Source organism: Sebastes umbrosus, chromosome 7 (genome assembly GCF_015220745.1).
Source record: "Sebastes umbrosus isolate fSebUmb1 chromosome 7, fSebUmb1.pri, whole genome shotgun sequence".
Lineage (NCBI taxonomy): Eukaryota > Metazoa > Chordata > Actinopteri > Perciformes > Sebastidae > Sebastes > Sebastes umbrosus.
Window position 1 is genome coordinate 7,331,975 of NC_051275.1, and position 24,814 is coordinate 7,356,788.

At 40.5% G+C, this 24,814-nt stretch overlaps 1 protein-coding gene and 1 long non-coding RNA gene across 2 annotated transcripts in view; one reads left to right on the forward strand and one right to left on the reverse strand.

Annotated features, from left to right (window-relative positions):
• lrrc75a (leucine rich repeat containing 75A) overlaps nt 1-24,814 on the reverse strand; it is a 63,355-nt gene that overhangs the window by 7,417 nt on the left and 31,124 nt on the right. The window contains exon 3 of the mRNA XM_037776248.1: nt 24,564-24,676. Within this exon, the coding sequence (XP_037632176.1) occupies nt 24,564-24,676 (113 nt within the window). The remainder of the gene's footprint in view (nt 1-24,563; nt 24,677-24,814) is intronic.
• On the forward strand, nt 114-22,674 carry LOC119491960. The gene is made up of 3 exons (XR_005207688.1): nt 114-124; nt 1,325-1,331; nt 22,520-22,674. It is a non-coding gene; the product is annotated as an uncharacterized LOC119491960 (long non-coding RNA).

Here is a 24,814-nt window from a genome sequence, read left to right on the forward strand (position 1 = left end):
AGTTAACAGCTGAATATGTTGTGTTGTGTATCTATTCACGTACCAGACAGACTTCAGTGGAATCTAGGCCAGAGCAGCCCAAAGCAAAGCAGTGAGCGTGGGTCAAATTTAGCCCTCCAAAAGTGTTTTACTCACTCTCCCGAGGGTTACACAGAGCGATCTGTCACTGTGTTGTATTTTTGGTTTGATTGTTGAGGGCAAAACATGAAACCAGCTGTCAATCTACCAACATCATTTGGGATCGGGTGGTCGAGAAATAGGTAGAAATTGTGTTGATTCTTTTTATCCTGAAGTATCTTTACTGGATGGATTGGCATGGAATTTTGTACAAACATTTATGGTTTCCAGAGGATGAATCCTACTGACTTTGGGGATCCTCTGACATTTCCATCTAGCGGCATCATCATGTCAAACTTTTAATTTGTCCAATACTTTGGTTTTTGACCAAATACCTGCAGACATTCCCATCAGTGTTTGTTTTGTGTTGGTCCTTGTGGACAAAAGCGGTAGTGTTTCCAAGCACCAGATTCCCTTTTAGAAAACCTCTCATTTTACTGCAGCAGGGTCTGACAGTCTGCCCCGTGCAGTCCTGGTTCTGGTTCACCCGTGCCTCTCTTCCCTCCAGCGAGCCCAGCAATATGGCCTGGTCCTCCAGCAGCGTGGTGTGAGCTCCCAGCAAGGACCGGCAGAGCAGCGAGGCGAAGCTCTGCTCCTGGCCGGAGGAGGAGAGGCTGCAGCTGCCGCCGGGCGCCAAGCTCTCCACCTCCTGCTGGAGCTCTGACTGCAGCGAAGCCGGATCTGGGTCTGTCCGTGGTGGGCTGCTGCTGCCGGAGGCCCCGCTGGAGTTTGAATTGAAAGAACTTCTCTTGAACCTGCATGAATCCGACCCGGTGGCACAGATGACGAGCATTAAGAATAACTTCATAGAAATAGCCAATCATCTCACTGATGGTTTTGTTAACTTATGTAAGTCATATAGATTCATCAGTATTACATTGAGACTGTTTCTTAACCAGCAGTCCAAATCCCAAATATATTCAGTGTCGGCAGTGTGTCCCTGCCTTCTGCCAGTCACCTGACTCCCAACCTGCCTGCACACCTGCAGCCAGGTGGATTATCCCCCAGAGATACACCTGCCCTCTAGTCCGAGTTCTCTGCCAGATCGCAAATTGTGCGTCACAACCTTCCAGCCTTCTGTTTCTCTGTCTGCCTGCGTGCACAAAGGGCCTGTTTATGGGCTGCCTGGCTTGTTTGCCAGTCCTGTCTGCCTACCTGTTGCCAAACCTGATCCTGTCCAAATAAACCCTGTTTTAATCCTGTTGAGTCTTGTGGTTACTTGGCCTAGAGACGTTCCAACCACTATAAGAGGTCTGAGAGGTCATCTCAAGACAACGTGCATGCTACAAGAAAAATCCAAGTCTTAATTAGGCTGAAAGTAGCAATTATCAATTCATAATGACATTTACATCACTCACTTTTGAGAGGATGGAACTAGAGAATTTTTGTAATTTTTCTTGAAAAATGACTTTAATAAATCTCATCACTTCCTGCAGTAAGTGTATACTGTATATTTAGTGGATACTTCATGCTAGTAATTCATTTATGAAAGTTCTATATGACATTACAGACTGTTGGACAACCACACCACCTCATCATACCTCATATGAGATCTTCAACATCAAAACTAACATACAGACGAGTGGCAACATACTGTAGTTTGGTGTTATTTCTAGGGCTGTCAAAGTTAACGCAATAATCGTTTTAACGCCACTCGAATTAACACAACTTGCGATTTTTAGGTTGTAGCGGGCTCAGTTATGAAGCTTAAGCGTAAATTCAGACAGGAAGACTAGGGGTGCAAGCTCATTCATTCTCATTCATTCTGGTTCTCTCTCTCTCATGGGCTATTAATATGTCAGCTGATTATGGGCGTCTCTCTTTTCAGTGACCAATCAGAGCTTGCCATATCTCCCTCAACCAATAACATGCTGCTGTCAAAAGTTTAAAAACCATTCTCCTCTATGAGTTTTCAGTGTCAGCATTCAGCACTAATGGACGCGACCCTCCACCACCCCATCACCTCCAGATTCATCACATCAGAGTAATCCTGCTCCACTTCATTCATCGGATCTGCATCAGTCTTCACCACCACCACCACCACCAGTGTCTAGACCCGGGGGGAATATTTCTACATCCTACTACAGCTTCACTTCCCCTTCATTATTTCACATCGGGTCTAAATCGCCAAAGACTGTTACTATTCATAATTCGTGCACTTTGTAATAAATCATCATTCAATTCATACGAGTCTTTCCTGATTGAATTAAAGCTAGAGTGAAGATGGCATATGAAACTAGAAAACCTGAGGAATCCATTGTTACCCACCAATATCAATCTCAGTGATTAATTAAGCTTAAATAATAGTGTTAAATACAAGACACTTCTGTGGCAGATATGTACAGAAATAAACACATTTGGCATTGTAAGTGTGGTTCACTGGCGCTTGCTCTAATGCTCTACAAACCACTGCATAAGAACACATTTTGCTGTGATAAACTACACACTCTCACATACACACACACGCATTCATACATTTATATCAGTGAGCCACAGACAAGGCATGTGTTTATAAAAGAAAATTAACCCTCCTGTTACCTTCAAATTTACTAACATCTTTTATCCTTGGGGTCAATTTGACCCTAGCAATTTAAACCTCCAGAAAATTATTATAATTCAAATTGTTACCCGAGTTTATGTGTCAGGTACTTTATGTTTGTTTGTTGACTACCTAAATAGCCCTTTAAATAAAATCAATATCTTCACGGGAACCATATTTTGCCGCCCCCAAAACGTGGGGAAATATCAAGGTTTTCGCGAGAATGATGTTTCCCCTCCCCCATGTCGTGTGAACTATCAGTGGTTCTCGCACTACTACAGTTATGGTTATGTTAGGTTAGGGCCCTAAAGCTTTTTGAAGATTATAAAGTTGCATGTTATAGTGACCTCAATATCATCCAAAACAAATGTGTGTAAAATGTTGATATTTTTTATGTTGTTTATGTTACTATGTTTTATACAGCTAAAACAGTCTGGGGTCAAATTGACCCCAAAGAACACCGATGTGTACAGCATGTATACAGGACATTGAAAACATATTATCATTTTAATTTTATGTTTACCCAGTTGTCCCCATTAAATTAGGAAAAGTCATTCAATATGAAGCAAAAAAAATGATGTGGTCAATCATTTATTAGATGTTAAACATTGAATGGGGTCAAATTGACCCCAAAGATAATAGGAGGGTTAAAAGCAAAGAGAAACAATCCATTTACAACCGAGAGTTTTAGGCACAGTCTCTTCCTGTTTTATAAATACATGTCAAGTACAACTGCTTCTCGACAGGAACTCTTCACGTTTGTGCTAACTTCTTTTTTCTTTTTTCTTTTTTTTAAAACACAGTTACGTAACTACCACTTCATTATTACATAGTCATTATTGCATAGTCGCTCCAAACTTGCGCTATATTTTGGCGTGGACATTTTACAGACGTCTCTTTCCCAATGTAAGTCTATGGGAAAGTCTTTTTGGGCCCAATGGCATCACGTGACAGACACAGATGTTGTAGCACCGCCGTTTGGACACTACGAAAATTGGGATCAACGACCGGCGCTCTTCCTGGGGGCTTGGGAAAAACTGTCATGGCCATTTTCAAAGGGGTCCCTTGACCTCTGACCTCAAGATATGTGAATGAAAATGGGTTCTCTGGGTACCCAGGAGTCTCCCCTTTACAGACATGCTCACTTTATGATAATCACATGCAGTTTGGGGCAAGTAATAGTCAAGTCAGCACACTGACACACTGACAGCTGTTGTTGCCTGTTGGTCTGCAGTTTGCCATGTTATGATTTGAGCATATTTTTTATTCTAAATGCAGTACCTGTGAGGGTTTATGGACAATATTTGTCTTAGTTTTGTGTTGTTAATTGATTTTCAGTAACAAATATATACATATATTTGCATAAAGCAGCATATTTGGCCACTCCCATGTTGATAAGGGTATTACATATCCTTTTAAAATCTCCCTTAAAGGTACATTTTAAACAGATAAATGTGCGAATAATTTGTGATTAATCATGATTAAATATTTGAATCGATTGACAGCCCTAGTTATTTCTAACACCTTTTAGTGACTGAGTTTATTTGGAAGCTCAGGTTTATCCTCAAGTTACTGAGACACAGCTTGGGTTTACAATGGGAAACATTACTTACTCCACACTACAAGTAACCGTGGTCCATGTGACATCATGTTAAAAGCATGCTAGAAGTCTGGATAGTTCTCATGTGGTTTATGCCCCTTTCACATAACCTTTTTTTTGTTTTTCTATTATGAACATTCCTCTCTGTGATGGGATTTGAAAAAGTCTCTCGTGATGTACACAGTCAGTGATCTCAAGAGACCTCAACATGTCACTGCAGTTTCTTTAGCAGTCACTTACATCTCCAGTTCAAATGTGACCAAAACAAAACTCTGGCTCCTACAGCACTTTATGATCAAGGCAGGAAATAGAGTAAACATTGATCCATATTTCTGTTAAAGTACCTCAAATTATTTATGTCAAGCTGCTGCAAAACATACTACTCCAGTTGCTTCCCCTTCATCATTGTCACCATCACCACTCTAACACATTCCCTGTGGGAAACCTGGATATTCAAGCACAGCTGGATGTGCTCACAATTTCAGCAGAAGCAAAATGAAAACTAGAATGGCATTCAGAGAGCGCTACCTCCGCCAAGCTGCCCGAGTACATTCAAATCTATCACAGACTTTTGGAGTAATCCTGCTAACAGACAAACCAACAAACCAACAAACCAACGCCGGTGAAAACATAACCTCCTTCCGAGGCCTTTGGTCTTGGCGGAGGTAATTAGCATTACATGGACCAAAACACACAGTAAACAACCACGTATGTTAGATACTTGCATTCATTGATGTTTTGGCCACTTCAGGGAAGCAAAACAAACTGAGGGGATCTGCAGAGTTGAGTAATAATTATCTGTGGGTTAGTAACTAACTAATAGTTTACTAATGTAATCAGAATGTAATTCTTATCATCTCTGTATCATAATTGTAATGGAGGACGGAATCTGCCAAAATCCAAAATGAATAAATAAATGAATAAATAAATGACTCGATAAATAAATAAATATGTCATTAAATGTAGCAAAAATACACTACGACACATGTTGAGTGGCATAATGAGGCAGAAATGTAAAGGCATGTAAATAGAAATGTATAAAGATAAGAATACAGAAATAAATAACTTTGGGGAAATAAACAAGGGGTGAAATGCAAAGGGAAAAATCATGCATAAATAAATAAATAAATAAATAGATAAATGCATAAAAACATAAATTAATACATACATTTAAAAATAAATATAAAATAAAATATAAATAAATAAAATCCCAAAACAAATAAAAAGTAAATGCAAAAATAAATAAATACATTTAAAAATTAATGAAACTAAATACATAAACAAATAAAAGGGAAAATTAAACAGAAGAGTAAAAAAATACGGGAATTAAAACAAAGATGAATAAATAAAGAACCAAATTACAATAGAAACTTCAATTTATGTCACCTTTTATCAATTAATCAATGGCTGATATTATTTTTGCTTCATTTAATGACATATTTATTTATTTATTGAGTCATTTATTTATTTATTGATTTATTCTTTGTTTTGGCAAAAAGCACCTTGAGGCTAATGAGGCTACCTCTCTCTGTCTGGCTAAGTAGTCTATAACCACTTCCCACAGACGCCCCTGGAGGTTTGCGCTCCAACCCAACTCTACGCAGCAGCCCATGAGTGAACGCGTGCTAATTAGTTAACAAAGCTGCTGGTGCAGCAATGCCCCCGGCTGTCCGTGACGCGTGGTTTGAGACCACCCATCTAATCGTGACGGCTCATATTCTCCTCCCATGCTCTGTGTGTTTATCTGCACTCAACAGGAAAACAGGGACAGATGATTCCAGAAAAGTAACATCACACACGTCGACCTTCGTCTGATGTGCAACAAACATGGGGAAATGTTGCTTTCCCATGCTTCACCCCGTCTCTCTGTCCTTACCCAGACAATCTACCACTTCACCCCAACAACACTCCGCCCTTCTTCATCTAAAGCAATAAACAAGACAAGGCAAGACCAGAGCAGTGTGCAAATAAAAAGCAGATGAGACGCTGAGAGAGCTCATGATGTATTTGGCTTAGGACCAGAATCCCACGCTAAAGAGAGAGAGACACACCCCCGCTCTGAACTGAGGTCATCCACCCGTTTGGACAACAACCAGCGGGGTGGTGGGACGGAGGGCTGGTATGTCATCCCAAACATACATACATAACTGTGACTCATAGTATATTGTTACTTTCAGATGATCAGAGGTTGAACAGTTAGTTACTGTTGCTATGCCTGTCAGGCTTTCCATTCCAGCACAGCACAATCTGACTATCTGAGGAAGAAATAGTTGCCTCATTAATCTTCATACTGCGACATGAACGTGATCCTGGTAACGATTCACGAATAAATTAGAAAACAACACTCTGTTGTTTGTTGCAACACCACTATAAAATGTAACTAGCAGTCTCTATCACATCGTTGCTCATCACAGCCATACCTGTATTGTAATTAAAAACGTGGAGCTCAAGGCGGTATGGACGGAGACACCGGGGGAGGACGGGCAGACGGTCCTGAGGGAGTAAATAACTGAGAGAAGTTTTAATAGATCTGTGATTTTTAATGGGACTGTGTGAACTGTTTTCAATGCGTACATCTCCAGCACACCTGTTGATTTACACTGCAGTCGATCTGCAAGGAGGTTTCTGTTTATTTTACAACCTTGTGGTTCTTTTAATAGCAGCTTAGTCAAGCTTTGTGCATAATCAAAGCTTGACGGTGACAGTGTGTAACATTGCTCCAGTTAGAGACTGATCGACCACTTACATGCAGCCTTTAGATGGCTATAAAGAGAGTCAATAGTGTAAAGGAAAGGCCGGCGTCAGTAAAGGCTGACAACTGTTGTGGCTGCTGCTAAGAATCACTCTTCAGCAAGAAGAATTTTTTTGGCATCATTGGGCACAAATTCCATAATAACCTTTCAGCATATTGTAATTCAAGTGTTCTGAGAGATAACTAGACTTCTGCACCTCCTCATGGCTCTGTTTTCAGGCTTTAGAAAATCTAGCCCGTGACGGGAGACACTTCGGCCAATCACAGGTCATTTCAGAGAGAGAGAGCGTTCCTATTGGCTGTTTATTCAATGGGGAGGCAGCTGTCAATCACTCATGTTTTGTGTATCGATTTGTGTACATAGACACAAATTTCACACTTTTTTCGTGATTGTCAGCACAAAATCAATTCGTATGTATCAATGTATGTGTAATCCACATAATGTGGAACCGGGAAGTATAGAGAGCAGTGAACGCTGCGTAGGGAGGAGGTCAGGGTGGATGGGTAAGTCAAAAAACACACAACTTTCACCCAGGAGACCGGTGTTCGTGTTCCGTGTGAAATCACAAGTCAAAGTTTATTTATTTGTCACGTAATTACCGTACTTAAATTATAGCACTTCTGGAGTTATTTGAACCCAAACCGTGATAGATTTAACTAAGTAGTTTGTTGCCTTAGCCTAACCAAGTTGATCTTTTCCTAAACCTAACTAAGTAGTTTTATTTTGAAAAGACTGGAGCGGAAATTGACACATGCGTCATGCGTTGCTGGACATTTGTAGGAAAACGCACAAAAAATAAGTTGTTAAAGTATGAGCATCACTAAAAAAAGGGAAATTCGCATCTATGCATGAATCAAATAGATTCGATTTTGTGACTATTTCACAAATTGGCGTGAGACTGTGTTGGTGCGTGACATCATTATTTTCATTTTTGTCACTTTTCTCCTTCTCTCTTAAGCATAAACAGAAGGTGGCCTAGCTGAGTATGACACTGACGTATTTATAATAGCGGGAAAAGATGGACCAGATGTTCTCATATTTGGAACCAAAAGGGATTATCCAGGCCCAACGTTCCCATGCTGATAGCCTGATGAGCTCCGTACCTCTAATTATCACACTCACAGAATAATATCTTGTGAATCATAAGCTGCTCCTCCAGTTATCCCAAGAAATGTAGTCTGTATGAAGACACGGGGAGCTTGTCACGGCCTGGATCTCATATCGCATCTCTGAAAGTGCCACTTTTGTCTCAGCTCTTCTTGGGTGCGTCACCAGCACGAGGCTTAACTGTCTTTCACCTCCATCTCTCTGTCCCTGTAGCTCTCTATGTGATCCGTCCAGCCACATACATCCACAATGCTCTCCCCTCTCTGCCTGATCTCTTTCTCTGAAAGATGTGAAACCACCCACTTGTTTCCCGAAGCAGACTCACACAGTGAATCCAGGTGAAAGTGACAACATGTCACCAGCTGCATCCTCTTCAGACATGGGATGTCTATAAATGAAGGTGGTTTTTAAGATAATACATTTAATTAGAAGTATATGGCTCCAAATGCTGTCCTTAGTTCCCCTCTCTCCCTGCCTGCCTGCCTGTGTTTCTGTCCCCCCCCAGAGATCATTTATCACCCAGTCAGCTGGTGTGTGTGCGCACACCGAAGACAGCGGGGCTCCTTTTGCCTCCTCTTTCCTCTCCTCTCCTCTCCTCTCCTGTGACAGAGAAGGCGAGAACACACCTCCTCCTTCCTCTCCTCCTGTGTTCAACAAGCTTAACACAGGTAGCAGAGAAGGTGTCAGCGGTTATGTTTATGTCTGCCTGACTGTGTTACTTTTCTTATCCACAGTAGACGAGCAGGAGGAACATTTCATGTCACATGCAGGATTATTCTCCGTCTGAACGGACAGTTGTGACATATTTCAAGAGACATCACTGACTCCAGTAATTAGTTATGTGCCACCAGGAGCTGTATTTTATGCAGAGTCACATTCCAAGCAATCACTCCAGCATCTGATTACACTGATTAAACCAACTTCAACTGGAGAGGAGGAGTCTGGGAAATCAGCTGCTGGAGTGCTCAGGTGGAAAAAGATCCAGCAAAGGCGTCATTGTTCCTCATGACACTGGTTGGACACTATATATCTGCCAAAATCAGAAATAAATGAATAAATAAATAAATGACTCGATGATTAAATAAATGTCATTAAATGCAGCAAAAATAATATGTGTCAACTAAATGTAGCCATTAATTAATTGATAAAATGTGACATAAATTGATATTTCTGTTTTTAATTTGCTTCTTTATTTATTCATCTTTATATTAATTATCATCCTAATTTATTTACTCTTCTGTTTAATTTTCCTTTTTATTTATTAAAATAAATTAAACTGTATCTATTTTGCATTAATTCTTTATTTATTTTTAAATGTATGTATTTATTTATGCACAATTTTCCCTTTAAATAAATAAAAGGGAAAATTAAACAGAAGAGAAAATAAATAAGGGAATTAATACAAAGATAAATAAATAAATAAAAACTGAAATCATTTTATGTCACATTTTATCAATTAATGAATGGCTAAATTTATTTGTATTATTTTTGCTGCATTTAATGACATATTTATTTATTAATCAAATTATTTATTTATTTTTGATTTTAGCATAGGACACCACCTGCTCATCATTTCCTGATGAAGCAACATCATGTCTATTGTTCCCTCTTGTCCGAGTGACCCATGAGTATCTGTCTGGCAGTGGTGGAAGAAGTACTCAGATCTTTTACTTGAGTCAAAGTAGCAATACTACAGTGTAAAAGTACTGCATTCAAAATATTTTACTTAAGTAAAAGTACAAAAGTACTCATTATGCAGAATGGCCCATTTCAGAATGATATAAATAATATCATTGGATGTTGTAGCTGGTAAATGTGGAGCTAATTTGAACTACTGTATATACTGCTGCATAGCTTATTCTGTAATATTACATCATAAATTATTAGTTGAGTTATATTTTGTATTAAAGGTGCTAAATTAGAAACTCAGTGTTTATTTATTGCCTCCACACGGCTCTCATCATGGCGACGGCTGAGCCTGCGGCTAGCAGCTTATGGTGCTAGCTGCGCCAACAGTTCAAACAGTGCAAACAATAATGTACTGTTTAGAGCTGCAACGATTATTCGGTTAATCAATTAGTTGATCGACAGAAAATTAATCTGTAACTACTTTTCTTATTGATTGATCATTTCAGCAAGCAAAAATGCAAAACACTCTGGTTTTAGCTCCTCTAATGTGATGATTTGCTGTTTTTCAATACTTAGCTGCCGTCACCACCAGAGTCTACTGTCCACCAGGGGCAGGAAACTGAGCAGCTTTTTCATATATTTGAACATCAAATCCATGTAAAAATGACTTTAAACCAAACTTTTATCTCAAAGAAAAGACTTTCTGACGCTGTCGGAAACTTCCTCTTTTAGCTGAATAACGTGAAGAAGAAACTGTGACCGAAACAGTTGGCTTCCATTCAGTTATTCATCCAGAAAATATACTGGGAACAATCAAGAGTGTCTCTGTACAAAGTGCCTTTATCAATGTCAGGCAGCGGTGGAGCTCAGTGGGTAATACCACCATTATTCACACAGCTACAAGAGGTCACTGGTCCGCTGGGAATAAACATGAGTCACAGCGAGGCACAAACAAATGACGGTGTTGTATTGTGGAGGAGGCTGGAGATGGCGAACCATCGGTCCTGCTTTATCTGATTCAAACGCTCTTATGAATTCATATTCAGCCGAGCCAATGCATTCAAAGCAGATGACTGGTGTGGCCCCGTGTCACCGTGCAGCATCATGGACACACACAGCAAAGGTTACATTTGAATTTCTCTGCTCCGCCACAATACTTTATATGACTGTGTGCTGCATAATGCAAGGAAATGTATCTTTTTGTTTCAAACAAGCATATGTTTTGTGCACGAGAGGGTACAGTCCACAGCTTTTTGAGCGTTTTGAGACTCGTTGAAGTGAGAAGGAAGTGTTGGGATTAAACACATATTCCTCTGCACCATCTGGACTCACAGGTTTTTCTTCTAAGCCCTGTGAGAGCAGATCATTCAAATTTATCAAAAACATAATCCGCCTGAATCACCTCTTCTACCGTATCTTTTATTGTTTCCTTCCTCACACAGCATCGCCACCGGTCCTGTCATAATCTCATATATTTTTAGAGATGGGTGTTTCATTGTTTTGCCAGTGTGCTATGAACACAGAGTTATTGTAAAGCCAGCGACAGCCTCGGGGTAACTACGCTGCTCAGTGAGGGGAAACAGAAGTGGACAATTCAGGGGGCAGAGAGAGAGAGAGAATGATTCAGAGGACAAGTCAAGGGAAAGAGAAAAAAAAAAAGATTTGGATTAAAATGAGAAAAGGAAGAGAAAGACAATGAATCCAAAGCGCTTTTGAAGTGCTCAGATTAATTTTGAAACTTCATTATCTCCAGTGTGTAAGTTATAGCCTGCATTAATATTTGAAGACTGAAGTTAACGCTCCCACTCCAAACTCATTTTGAAAGCTGCGAGCATGTGGGGCTGCTCAAATTCAGAACAGACACCTTTGCAATGAATTCAAGAAGTGAAGCCGAATAAAATGGAATGAAAATAGTGTCAAGACAAAAGGGAGAAGTCCTCTTTTATGCACAATAACACAGGTGTACTGGCTCTGTGGATACCAGTCCAGAGGGAGAAAAGGGCCTCGCGGCAAGCCAACATATTAAACACCACAGGACACAAATCAATCAGCCATAAGGAGGGATTTACAGTGATAACAGCAGCACAGGGAAATAGAGGGACGAGAGGAAGACAAAAGGGAAGCGGGAGCTGTGGTCCTGCTAGAAGAATACATTGTGCTTTAACTGTACTTTTCTTATCTGCATTCAAACACAGAAAAACTGACATGACATCGAGGTATTTGCAATGCAACACTGGAGTTTAAACCTTACCAGGAAACAGAAATAGCAAGGGCTCTTTTCTTAAAGGACACATATCTTGCCCATTTTTCATGTCAAAGTTGTATTTTGGGTTTCTACTAGAACATGTTTACATGCTTTAATGTTAAAAAAAAAACATATTCTTTTTCTCATACTGTCTGTCTGAACCCTCTGTGTGCCTGTCTCTTTTTTTCAGTGAACAAACGCTGTGAAACACACTGTACGCTACCTCACCAGCACTAAACGGTACACAGACATAGTGAGGAACTAGCTGGTGAACATATTGAAGCATTTAGTAGCTAAATTATGTATTTTCCTCAGATGTTGGTGGAGACCAAAACAGAGCTAAAAGGAGTGATTGAACTTACATTCTTACTTACATTCACCAAGTGGACGGAAACACAACTCCAAATGAATGCTAGTGTTGCTCCGTTTTAGCTGGATGAGTAAATAGGCAACTATATGCTAACATGCAACTTAAAATATGATGTCAATGTTGTGTTTACAGCTCGTCTCTGCTGCCCCCAAGTGGTAAGTTATTGCAGTGTGGTTTAAACTAGTCATTGGAGGATTTGGATACGAGATTGGCGCACAAAATGTTTATGAAAAAAAAAGAACTGGGAATTTTATTAGTTGAATTAATGACTTTGATAATCAACAGAAATTCAATTGGTGGTTGAAACGAGATACAACGATCAACTTTTTTTCCGATCCAATCCCATTCTGATACCTACCGATAATGATACCGATACCAGAGCTCTTTTTGCATCAAATTTGCACTTTACTGCAATTTTGCATTTAATTTAAAGCTATATTATTAAGAGTGCTCACAAGGTTCTGGGCTTGGAGCAGCCACTCGACCTCCGTGCTAAAGACGCTAGCGTAGCTAACTAGCTTCTTTGCAGCCGTCCCAACACAGCCGGAGGGACATTCTCCACCATTATTACATTTTCATATGGGTCGGTACGTGGATTGGTGATGTCAGTCCGATATCCAATGGGTGAATCACGTCAGTGTCAGAACCCGACACTGATATTGGATCGGATCGGCCCCGTCTCTAGTTCAAACCCTATAAAATGGACAAAAGTATGTATTATACAGTATCTTCTCCTTTCCACAGCCAATGTGTTTAGCTGCTCTGCATCAGTAAGGGTTTGTAGCTTCCACTGCCTCACCATGCTTTCTTCAACAAATAATACTAAACTTCTTCTACCGTCAGAGCTTTCTCCAGGAGCCGATCGGTATTAACAAATGCTTGTGAAAGGTTCGCAACAAAAGCAGCAGGGTACGAGCTGGCCAATCAATGACTTCCTACAGGCAGGAAAATAGCTTAGAAACTAGCAAAGCAACATTGCCAATAATTACTTTTTGCCTGATTGTCCGTCTGACGGGGTTTTGTTAAATCATGCAGGTTCTTAATGAGTGGCTTTAAAAAAATGCTTCACATTAACCCTTTAATGTCCTCACTAAGAAAAAAGCAATGGAAACATTTTCTCTTTGTGTTTTTTATGTCCTTGCGGCAATTATGACAACAATCAATGTGTTTTGTTTTTTTTCACACACCCCACAGTGATTTTAAAATAGGCCTCTACCAAGTGGTTGATGACGCTTGATGGTAAAAGAAAAATACAAACCATGTACTGTTATTATGCAGTAATAGGTTAATATACCAACATATGTCAATTTCTTACCATGGAATTAGTATTACCAGTACTAGTATTATTTCCATGCATTTATATCCAAGCTACTTTGAAAACATCTCAGAAATAGGGAAAAACTAAATATATATATATAATTATATAACGCGATAATAACGCGTCAATGCAAATTTCAACAGCCACTAATTTTAACGCATTAATACAAACGATCTTTCAGAAGTTGTAGCGGGCTCCGTTTTAAAAGCTAGAGTGAAGATACTGGTATCATATGAAACTAAAAAACTGAATGAATCCATTGGTACCAACCATGTCATACTAGTTTGTTGCAAAGGAGGTTAAATAACACTCGAAAGTTATGCTAAATTTTAGCGAGGAAAAACTGGCATGGCCATTTTCAAGGTGGTCCCTTAACCTCTGACCTCCAGATATGTGAATGAAAATGGGTTCTATGGGTACCCACGAGTCTCCCCTTTACAGACATGCCCACTTTATGATAATAACATGCAGTTTGGGGCAAGTCATAGTCAAGTCAGCACACTGAAACACTGACAGCTGTTGTTGTCTGTTGAGCTGTAGTTTGCCATGTTATGATTTGAGCATATTTTTTACGCTAAATGCAGTACCTGTGAGGGTTTCTGGACAATATTTGTCATTGTTTTGTGTTGTTATTTGATTTCCAATAATAAATATATACATACATTTGCATAAAGCAGCTTATTTCCCCACTCCCATGTTTGAACAGATTAAAAATGTGTGATTAACTTGAGATTAATCACGATTAAATATTTTCAACCCTAGTAATAACATTAAACATATAATATTAACAAATCTATTAACAACATTGAAGTTTTTTATTTCATGAAAATTGTAAATTTATTACCTTAAAATCACTACTTTTACCCGTACAGGACAATTCAACCGTTTGGTCGAGCATGTGTTTTGACAATAAAAAAAATCCTACTTATTAAATTATTTCTGCATAAATATAATGGAATAACATTAAATGCACCATATTAACAACAATGAATAATACAAAATTGTTTAATTTAGTAGAAAATAGTACATTTTAATTATTAGCTTTACTAGCTTTACGATAAAAGGACAACTGAACCGTTTGGTAGAGCATGTTTTTAGAAAATGATTTGACCCTTATTAGACTTTTTATTTTAGTATCAAGTTACATAATTCTGTTCAGTAAGACCTCTGAAACTATGATATGTCGAAAGAATATGCCGACCTTTGAAAATGAGACCAAGAATAGTCCTCATGTCTGGAGTGACTTTTTTGTTGCTAACTTCCTGTAAGGAGGGGGACTAAAAAAGGCTATTTAAAGACACAGCGACATCTAGTGGAATTTTTCAGCATAACATACCTAAACTGAGTTGTAGAGACGGCTCAATCAGGTTGAGTTAAGTTCAACACATTTTCCAATAAGATATAGTGACTCAAAATGTGCTCTACCAAATGGTCGAGCAGTACATTAAAGGGAACGCTATATTCCCGTTAACTGGCTGCTTAATTCTTCATATTCTTCCCTGACACAGAAATGCAAATATATATCAGGGCTAATATCCTCCCCGCTTGGTTTTGCCTGCTGGTGAGACGAAGCAGACGAGGCACAGACATCCACTCAACTTCCCTCCCTGCCGGCTGTCAGAGCACAGGTGGGAGGCAGCCAATAAATCTGTCGGTGCAGCGGTCACAGCCAGCCAATCAGCAGGCGGCAGACAGACAGAACAAGACGTTGGTAGGCAGACAGCACGAGAAGGTAAATGCATTATTAGTGACCATTTCTATGTGTGTGTGTGTGTGTGAGTGCAGGCGTATAACAGTGTGTCATGAGTTTCCATGGCAAACGATGTTATGGTCAAGCAAAACCTCAGCTAGACCTCATTATTTCCCCTTCCAACATCATGAAAATTAAACGAGCCATTTGAAAAAAAACCCCCACAAAGATGTGAGACCCAGAGGAGGCACACAGGCAGACAGACAGATTCAAGTGCAGGGCCAAACGGTCGACAGACAGGCGGTTGTTTACTCGCTGGTTGTCAGTCAACATCTTGCTTGCTGAAGCTTTCTGGCTTGCTGCTGCTAGAAGCCAGTGGATGATATATGCTGGACCATCTCCGGCCACTTGATTTACTTCCAACAGTAAGAGCATGGTGGGCAAAACTGGGGGGCAACATTGTTTCAACTACCCTGTGATTATTTCATATTGAGGAGCCAAACATGTTGTGGAGCAGAAAGGTTTTTTATCAGTGTTTCACTTCACTTTGCATCATTCACAAAGCATGGGGTGGCCACCTGTATCCAATAGAGTGCTGCAGGAATGAGTCCTAAAACCCAGAAATGAGTTTTAGCACTTCCGGTTCCCTCGTCTGGAAGTCAATGGGTTTTTGGTAGGGCCGTCAAAGTTAACGTGCCAATGCAAATTTGTTTTAATGCCACTAATTTCTTTAATGCATTAACGCGATCGATATTTTGGAGGTTGTGGCGGGCTCAGTTTTAAAGGTAGAGTGAAGAAGGAGGCTAAATAATGCTCCAAACTTACACTACATTTTGGCGAGGCCATTTTCAAAGGGGTCCCTTGACCTCTGACCTCAAGATATGTGAATGTAAACGGGTTCTATGGGTACCCACGAGTCTCCCCTTTACAGACATGCCCAATTTATGATAATCACATGCAGTTTGGGGCAAGTCATAGTCAAGTCAGCACACTGACACACTGACAGCTGTTGTTGCCTGTTGGGCTACAGTTTGCCATGTTATGATTTGAGCCTATTTTTTTATGCTCAATACTCCCATGTTGATAAGAGTATTATACTTGACAAATCTACAGTTACATTTTGAACGGATAAAAAATGTGCGATTTATTTGCGATTAACTATGGACAATCATGCGATTAATCCCGATTAAATATTTGAATCGTTTGACGGCCACAGTTTAAAGAAATACAAAAAGCCTGAGCAATTTTCCCCTTATACCAAAATGATAATGAGCCAGACCTTTGTTTAGTGCTAACACAGCGCTGTAGAGATAGGTCTGGCTATGCGAGACCAGTAAAAATCCCACTTGAGAATTTTGAAGCTTGTTCGTGTCTTGAAAAAGGCGAAAGTGGCTAAATGAGACTACTAAACGTCATCACGCCGACTCGTCTGCCGTGACAGTCTCATTGTGTTTATATCTGTGTTCATGCGACCGTGGTGTAGTTTGTTTATAGCCTAATGTTAGCTTTTAACTTCTGGCGATTGCATTCACACTTCAAAAAACGATTAGACGGAACAAAACGTGTAAGTATCATATACGTTTGTTAGCCACAGAATTTATAATCCAAAATCCAATGGAACAATCCCATTGGCTTTTAGTCGAGGGAACCAGTGTGATGCCAACTTCTGGGTTGGCCTACGAAAATACGCCATCCCTGCAGCTCTCTATACAGACTAACATAATGATGCTGACCTGTAACTTTAAAGCTGCACTGACTCGTTTCTCTAACCTGGGGGCTTGTTTACGACCTATATTTGGGGAGTTTTTCTCGTCTCCATCTGCTTCTCCGTCTCCTGACTCGCTCTTCATACCCAGAGTAGGACTTCAATCAAACACAGCTGATGGGCAAATAAAGCAAATTCCTCTTTAGGGAGAAATGTCTCGTCCTCAATGTAACCCGGCCCTGAGAATATATGCTGTCACACTGTTTACCTCACAGCTCTCTCTGCAGGGGGTCTCAGGCTGGTTGTAAATCAGAGAGGAGAGCAGGTCTGCTGGCTGCACCACACATTCAGCCGTGTTCAGCTGCCTCATCTGAAACCACTGAGTGGACTTGTTGAGCACACTGAAAGGAGCCGTTGTTGAGCAGCCAGACAACGAACAGTGAGCCTTGTTAATCCTGCTTTGTTTTCATGATTCACAACCACAACTACTCTTGTTGAATAGACAATAACAAACTGCCGGCCAGTTGATTTACATGTTATATACGCTCCTTCCTTAAAGGCAAAGATGATGATTTTCAGATTTTGATCACTGTGATCTCGAGATAAAATTCAGATCAGATCAGCTCCGGAGCTGCCAGATCCCAGCTGGGTCTGATCACGGCCTCCGTCAGTGATGTAAGAATCTGGGAGTTTGAGAGCAAACAGAGAGCTTCATCCAAAAGAGACAAATTATACTGTAATGCTGTTTGTTTTGCAGAAGACGCCAATCTGGAGGATCACCAACTTTTCCAACTCCTTCTGCTTTTGCTCGTATTTCACTGCTGATAAAACAAATATAGGAATCATTTGCATAAGAGTAAGTAAGTAACTATTTAGTCATTTTCTCTTTCTGCGTTTGCATCTTTATCTTTATTCTTCTGAAATCGGAGTCATGCTGTGTAACATTTAGTGGTTTTAACTCAAATTGTGGTACAACATAATAAAAAAACACTGATTAAGGTTCCAATGTTGGCCTGATAGAGATGCTATTGAGCCAAAGAGAATGTCGTCCGTCCATGGAAATAAAATAGGAGTAGAAGGGTCACCGAGCTGTTTGCGGTTGTAATTTGATTAGTACAAAAGAAAATGGTTATTGTTGTTAGTTGTTATGGTGACAACAGAACCCTCGTAAAGTGGGAAGAGACAGGAAGGGAATGGACGCAGCTCCCGGAGACAGCTGGCTGGCTATTTTGCTAGGTAGCTTGTTCCCAGGCGGAGGGACCGTTTAGAGCTGCTGGCCACCAGTCCATTGGCCACCAGTTCGCTGGCCACCAGTTCGCTGGCCACCAGTCCCCTGGCCACCAGTCCCCTAGCCACCAGTTCGCTGGCCACCAGTTCGCTGGCCACCAGTCCCCTGGCCACCAGTCCATTGGCCACCAGTCTGCTGGCCACCAGTCCGTTACCATAACATTACCACTCCACTGCTCATTTAGTCATCGTTACTGCAAAACCTTCACCTCAGTGAGTCCGCGACTTACCGCAAGTCGCTTTAGTTTATGCAGGAGTCGGCCCACTACAACGGTCGCTATGGCAACGGTACACATAAAAATTTTTTTTTTTTCATTCTTCTACGTTGATTTGAATGGGAATATCCGTTCTACTCCTATATTCTATTTCTATGGGTCTGTCACACAGAGACGATCCCAAACCCACATCTTAAATTCTCCTCACTGAAATAAATATAAACTACAACGACATGAATTTACTGACTGAATAATTAAAACCTGACAAACAATGAAAAATAAGTTCTGCAGGAAATTCAATTCATCAATGATGAACAAAATACAGATTTTAGGAGATATATTGGCACTTATAAAGGGAGAGGGGTATTTTCATTATCATTAGGGTTTTAAATTATTCATGAAGGCTACAGTAGTGTGTGTGGTGGGAGGTCAGACCTTTACATTAGTGAGATATATTCCTGGGAGCCAATATCTGTTTCAATTACTGCAGGCTTAATTAAAAATCTCTCTTTAACCTGTCTGCCATTAACATCTCAGCTTTATGACTATTTAAATCTGTACAACACGCTCCATTTCATTTAAAAAAGATATCTTATTGCTACCTGCGTCTAGGGCTGTCGCAATAACGGCAATATTGCAATACTGCGCTATTGACAAGTCAACCGCAGGGGATGGCAAGCAACCGCCAAGACCGCAATGTTCAAGTTTTTTCTTTGCAATGGGAGTGCCACGGCAGCAGCGTGACCAGGTATTTTACCCTGAGTGATGCACATTTGGTGTTCAGGCCCGTCGTCCGCCACGTTTGTTTACACTAAAGTCACGTTTGATCCTGAGATATTCCGCGAGATTTACGTTTTTTTGTAGTCGGGACTCTTGTTGTTCATGAATGAATCTGTTAGTGTGTGGTGTGCTGTTTTGGCCCAATCGTTGCTCTCCACACACTATAGGAACAAAACTGTTAACATAACAGTTTTGTTCCTAGATTTAACATAACATGTCGTTATGTGTGGGGTCTCTCACATTTTCAAAATCTATAAAGATTTTGAAAATCTTTTAGTGTGGGCCTTAAGGTGTGTGTGTGTGTGTATATGTAGGGAGGGCATTAATGGCGTGTGTTCCATGCAAAAAGATGATTCAATCTCATCGGTTGCCCTGAGACTCAGAGTAAATGGAGCCTGTCTCTCCTCTGGCTAATCACTCTGACTGGAGTTCATGACAGCCTGAAGTGCCGACTGCAGCGCTGCGTTGATTAAATCTCCTCCGCCAGTCCAGAATTACTTACGATAATTACCAAACTCATTTCCATTTTCGTCTCCAGCCATCGTTTAATTCCATTATAGGTGAGGTCCTGCTTCAACAGCAACTTTTTGAGCTCGCTATTTGATGAAAACAAAAGAAACCAATCATTTGGGTTGACTGTGGAGGTGCTGACACACACCCAAACACAGTCAGCAGGGATCCAATCTTACGGTCCATATTGAGTTGTTATTTTCCCCCTCTACACTCGTGCATTTGTCTGCAAACTGTTTTATAGAGAAGGAGACACCTGGCGCTCATGATAACAGCTGAGGAGAGATTTCCATTTCCTACTGATCCTTCGTTCACACAGCAGTGGGAATCCTCTCTCCAAATGTGTCCTGCTCCAATGTCATTTGTGTACCATCTGCTCCCAGCAGGATGCATGTTATAGGTTTAGGTTGTGCAGCATCACACAGTGATCAGGTTTACAGTGACGGCAAGTCGGGGGAATAGAAGAAGTCTTTTCATCCCTTTAGAATAAAACTTTGTCGATTATGGATACAAATGTGTTTATATTATAACTATTTACCATGTTGTTACTGAAATAGTTGATATCTTTAAAGGAGCAATTTCTCATTTAACACCCCGTAAAATAAGATAAAAATAATTGTATTTTTACGGTCAACAAGTCAAACTTGATGGCCAAGTCTACACGTGTAAAATGTATTTACTAGGGCTGTCAATCGATTCAAATATTTAATCGTGATTAATTGCATGATTGTCCATAGTTAATCACAAATGAATCGCACATTTTTTATCTGTTCAAAATGTACCCTAAAGGGAGATTTGTCAAGTATTTTATACTCTTATCAACATGGGAGTGGGCTAATATGCTGCTTTATGTAAATGTATGTATATTTGGTATTGAAAATCAATTAACAACACAAAACAATGACAGATATTGTTCAGAAACCCTCACAGGTACTGCATTTAGCATAAAAAATATGCTCAAATCATAACATGGCAAACTGCAGCCCAACAGACAACAACAGCTGTCAGTGTGTCAGTGTGCTGACTTGACTATGACTTGCCCCAAACTGCATGTGATTATCATAAAGTGGGCATGTCTGTAAAGGGGAGACTCGTGGGTACCCATAGAACCCATTTTCATTCACATATCTGGAGGTCAGAGGTCAAGGGACCCCTTTGGAAATGGTCATGCAAGTTTTTTCCTCGCCAAAATGTAGTGTAAGTTTGGAGCGTTATTTAGCCTCCTTCGAGACAAGCTATTATGACATGGTTGGTACCAATGGATTCCTTAGGTTTTATAGTTTCATATGATGCCAGTATCTTCACTCTAGCTTTAAAACGTATTATAAAAGTATTATCACATTAACTTTGACAGCCCTTGGCACCCCATACAACTAAACTGCATTCTCAAATACGTTTCAAGAGATACAGTGTGTAGTGTGCGCGCATGCACGATAGAGGTGAAGCGAGTAAGAACGAGCGCAGTGTGTGAGTGAAGGCAGGTAGACAGAGGAGCAGAGGAGCAGAGCAGCATTGACTCCGGCCCTGGAGATCAAAGCTACGGTCTCCCCTGTGTCTTCTGACCGCGGTTGGGAGCAGGAAGAGTTAACACTGTTTTGCAAGACGGGCTTAACTAGATATAACTTTTCGGTTTTGGTGCTTCCGTGTAGTTTGTGTTGGAGTCTGAGTCTGAACAGCGTAGCCACACGCGAGCGCACATGGGACACCAACCCACAATGATTTATACGTTCCATACTACAAAGCCTAATCAATTCTTGCGTCAAGAAAAAAATCAAGTAGATTGATCTCCTGACAACAGACTGAAGTGTGACTGGTTCTGTGTTTTATCATTTGAGCATGTCTATAAGAGACTTCAATTCAATTAAATTCAATTCTCCACAGCGAGATAAGAAAATAGTATTCATAAGAAGTTGTAATATTCTTATTTTAATGAAGATAATTCGTTGTCACACCACAACTGACACAGAGAAGCTACATGTTACCACATAATCTCACCAGTAACAAAGATTTTAAGTGTCCAAATTATGTTAGCAGGACAAAATGTACTTTGGGAAAAGAGACATTCGTAGATAATACGTTAAGCCTCAAATATCTTGTTCAGGAAAGTAAAACAGAACAGCGATCAAATGTGTCAGACGGGATGGAAGGAGCAGAACGAGGGTAAATAACACCTCTACGTCTCCCCCTGTACTCTCATTTTCATTCACATATTTTGAGGTCAGAGGTCAAGGGACCCCTTTGAAAATGGCCATGCCAGTTTTTTCCTCGCCAAAATTTAGCGTAAGTTTGGAGCGTTTTTTATACTCCTTCGCGCGACAAGCTAGTATGACATTGTTGGTACCGATAAATTCCTTAGATTTTCTAGATTCATATGATGCCAGTATCTTCACTCTAGCTTTAAAACTGAGCTACAACCTAAAAATCACAGTGCGTTAAAGAAATTAGTGGCGTTAAAACGAATTTGCGTTAACGCGTTATCATATTATCTTTGACAGTCCTATGTATTTACTCAAATTTTGATTATCTCCACATATCAGTCAAAAAACATGGCTTAAAGGGAAAATTCACCACCTTTTATGTGGTTGTCCAATCAGTGTTGATGATAAATGTAGTCGATTGAAGCAATAAATTCCTCAGTGCTTGTTTAGTCCCAGACTTTTAGTCCCTAGAACTACTTTTCAAGAGACTAAAAGGTTCCTTCAGCCCACTGTTGTCTGCATTTTCACCGCGGTCTAAAGACCTGTGAAGATTAGACAAATTATTCTGCGACGTATGAAAAAGCAACATGACGTGAGACGAGGGCTGCTGGTGGTCACAGCAGTAAACACACTCTGCAGCCTGCAGTTCAGTGTGCCCGCCTGTTTCATCTAAAAACACGCTGGTCGTCTCACTGCAATGATATTTACTGCTGTATATATTTACTGATGGATGTTGGATGTAATGAATGAAATGCAGCAGAGGAAAATGAAACTAAGAGTCTGTCTCCACAGTAAATCATCTGTTGAGTGTTTGAGGGTTATTTATTTGTGCTTTAGATCGTAACCGCTGTGAAACAATCAGAAAATAATGTTTCTTTCTCTGTCACAGCACCGCCGTGCTACGTCTCCCTCTCTTCTACCGCTCGCTCGCATGATCCCTCTCTCTTTTTCTCTATGTCTGTTTTTTAATGAGTCAGGAAGCCGACAGCAGAGCCTAACTTTACTTTTAATGGTATCAAACAAAGACAAATGTCCCTCATCCTAAAATGCTCCTAAATCGATACTAGAGTACTTCATTGTTTATGAATGAAGTGGTACAGTCGAAGCAGCGGTGCTGTGTTTGTGTTTGACCAATCAGCGACGGTCATCCCTGCAAACTCCACCCCGAAACTTCCGGTACTTTCAGAAAATACTACACCCCGACCAGGACATTTTTTTGAGGGGGAAAAAGGACTTAATTTAGACCCTGGTTCCTGAGGTCGAAATACAATGAGTTCCTCAAAAGGTTCTTAGTTCCGGAGAAAGTTCCTGCAGTGGAAACGGGGCTATAGTAGCTGGTATAGCTGTAAGCCTTAGAGTTCTCCACCATTTTATCATTGCACTCCTATAGCATTGTTGGACTCATGATGGACAATTAAAAAAATAAAAAAAGGATAAAAATCAATGCAGCAGAACCAGAAATATGGTCTTTTGTTATTCAACGCATTCTTCATTCTTGTCCAAACCTGGTGACTACATTACCCACAATGAAACAAGCGAATCTCGGTTGGAGATTTGTGGAGGTGGTGTGTTATGATGGTAGCGGCTAATGTAGCCTCGAGCAGCGCTGAGCAGCGGGCTACAGAGGTCTGGTAAACTCACGTCTTTCGAACTCTGCCACATTGCCGGTTTGTTTGTTTTTCCTTCAGCATCAAAACCGACTCAGGTGACATCACTTGAGGTAATCCATCAGCCGTCACACAGCTCCAACAAAGTAGTTCTTAAGGAGGCAGATGCTTTCAAAATACAGCTTAATTGGGACTCAAAGTTGAACACAGTGGTTGGCATATGCAAAATATTTCATAGTGAGAACAGCTTTCAATAGTCTGAAGATAATTCTTTGGTGGCTGTGCTTTAAAGAGCTGGGGAAACGTGGATTAGTAGTTTATAGTTGCTTTTCAGGACTGATTTGCATATTTTGTAATACTGCTGTATATATTAAATCCCTCCAAATCTTTCCTCTGGCTGCAGACCTTCAAAATGAGGTTTGTGCATAATGCAGGTGCAAAGAGGAAGAGAGGAGAGCAAGCTAACTGCCGCTATGCATAGTGAATAAAAATTACAGCCACAGGTGCAACTTCAAATGCAGACTTAGCTGTGTGGTTGGTACTGAAAGTCACACTGAAAGCCAAACAACATAATGCAAATAGAAAAACAATGTAGGCAATAATGTATGCATAAATATGGGAACTATTTGACAGTGAGAAGGAGACAAAAAGGCAAACTGAAGGTGACACAGAAGGATTTCATCTCCGACTGTTTCCATGAGACGGCGAGAAAATGAAAGCGACAGAGACATCAGTGGATTTTTCCATGGCACCCAAAGGGGCAGCAGATGATGACACATTGGTGACACACTGAGATGTTAACAGAAACAGAAGACACATACTGTATCATAGCCACACACACACACACACACACACACACACACACACACACACACAGACTCAGAGCCACTCACCAGGCCTGAGGTTTCCTCTTGAGCAGGCCCTGTCTCCTCCACTGAGAGTGGGGGCTGAGGTGGTAGGTCAGCTGACGGCAAACTTTCTCCATCGCCCCGAGAGAGTCGCCCTCCTGTTGGACACACAGAGACAGAGACACACAAACCATCAGCTCAATTACAGAGGGTTGTCGGGTGATGTGAAAAAAAAACTTCCTGTGGCCATGTTGGAGGGATTCAGCTCTACAGCAGAACAGTATCTAAACTTCCAA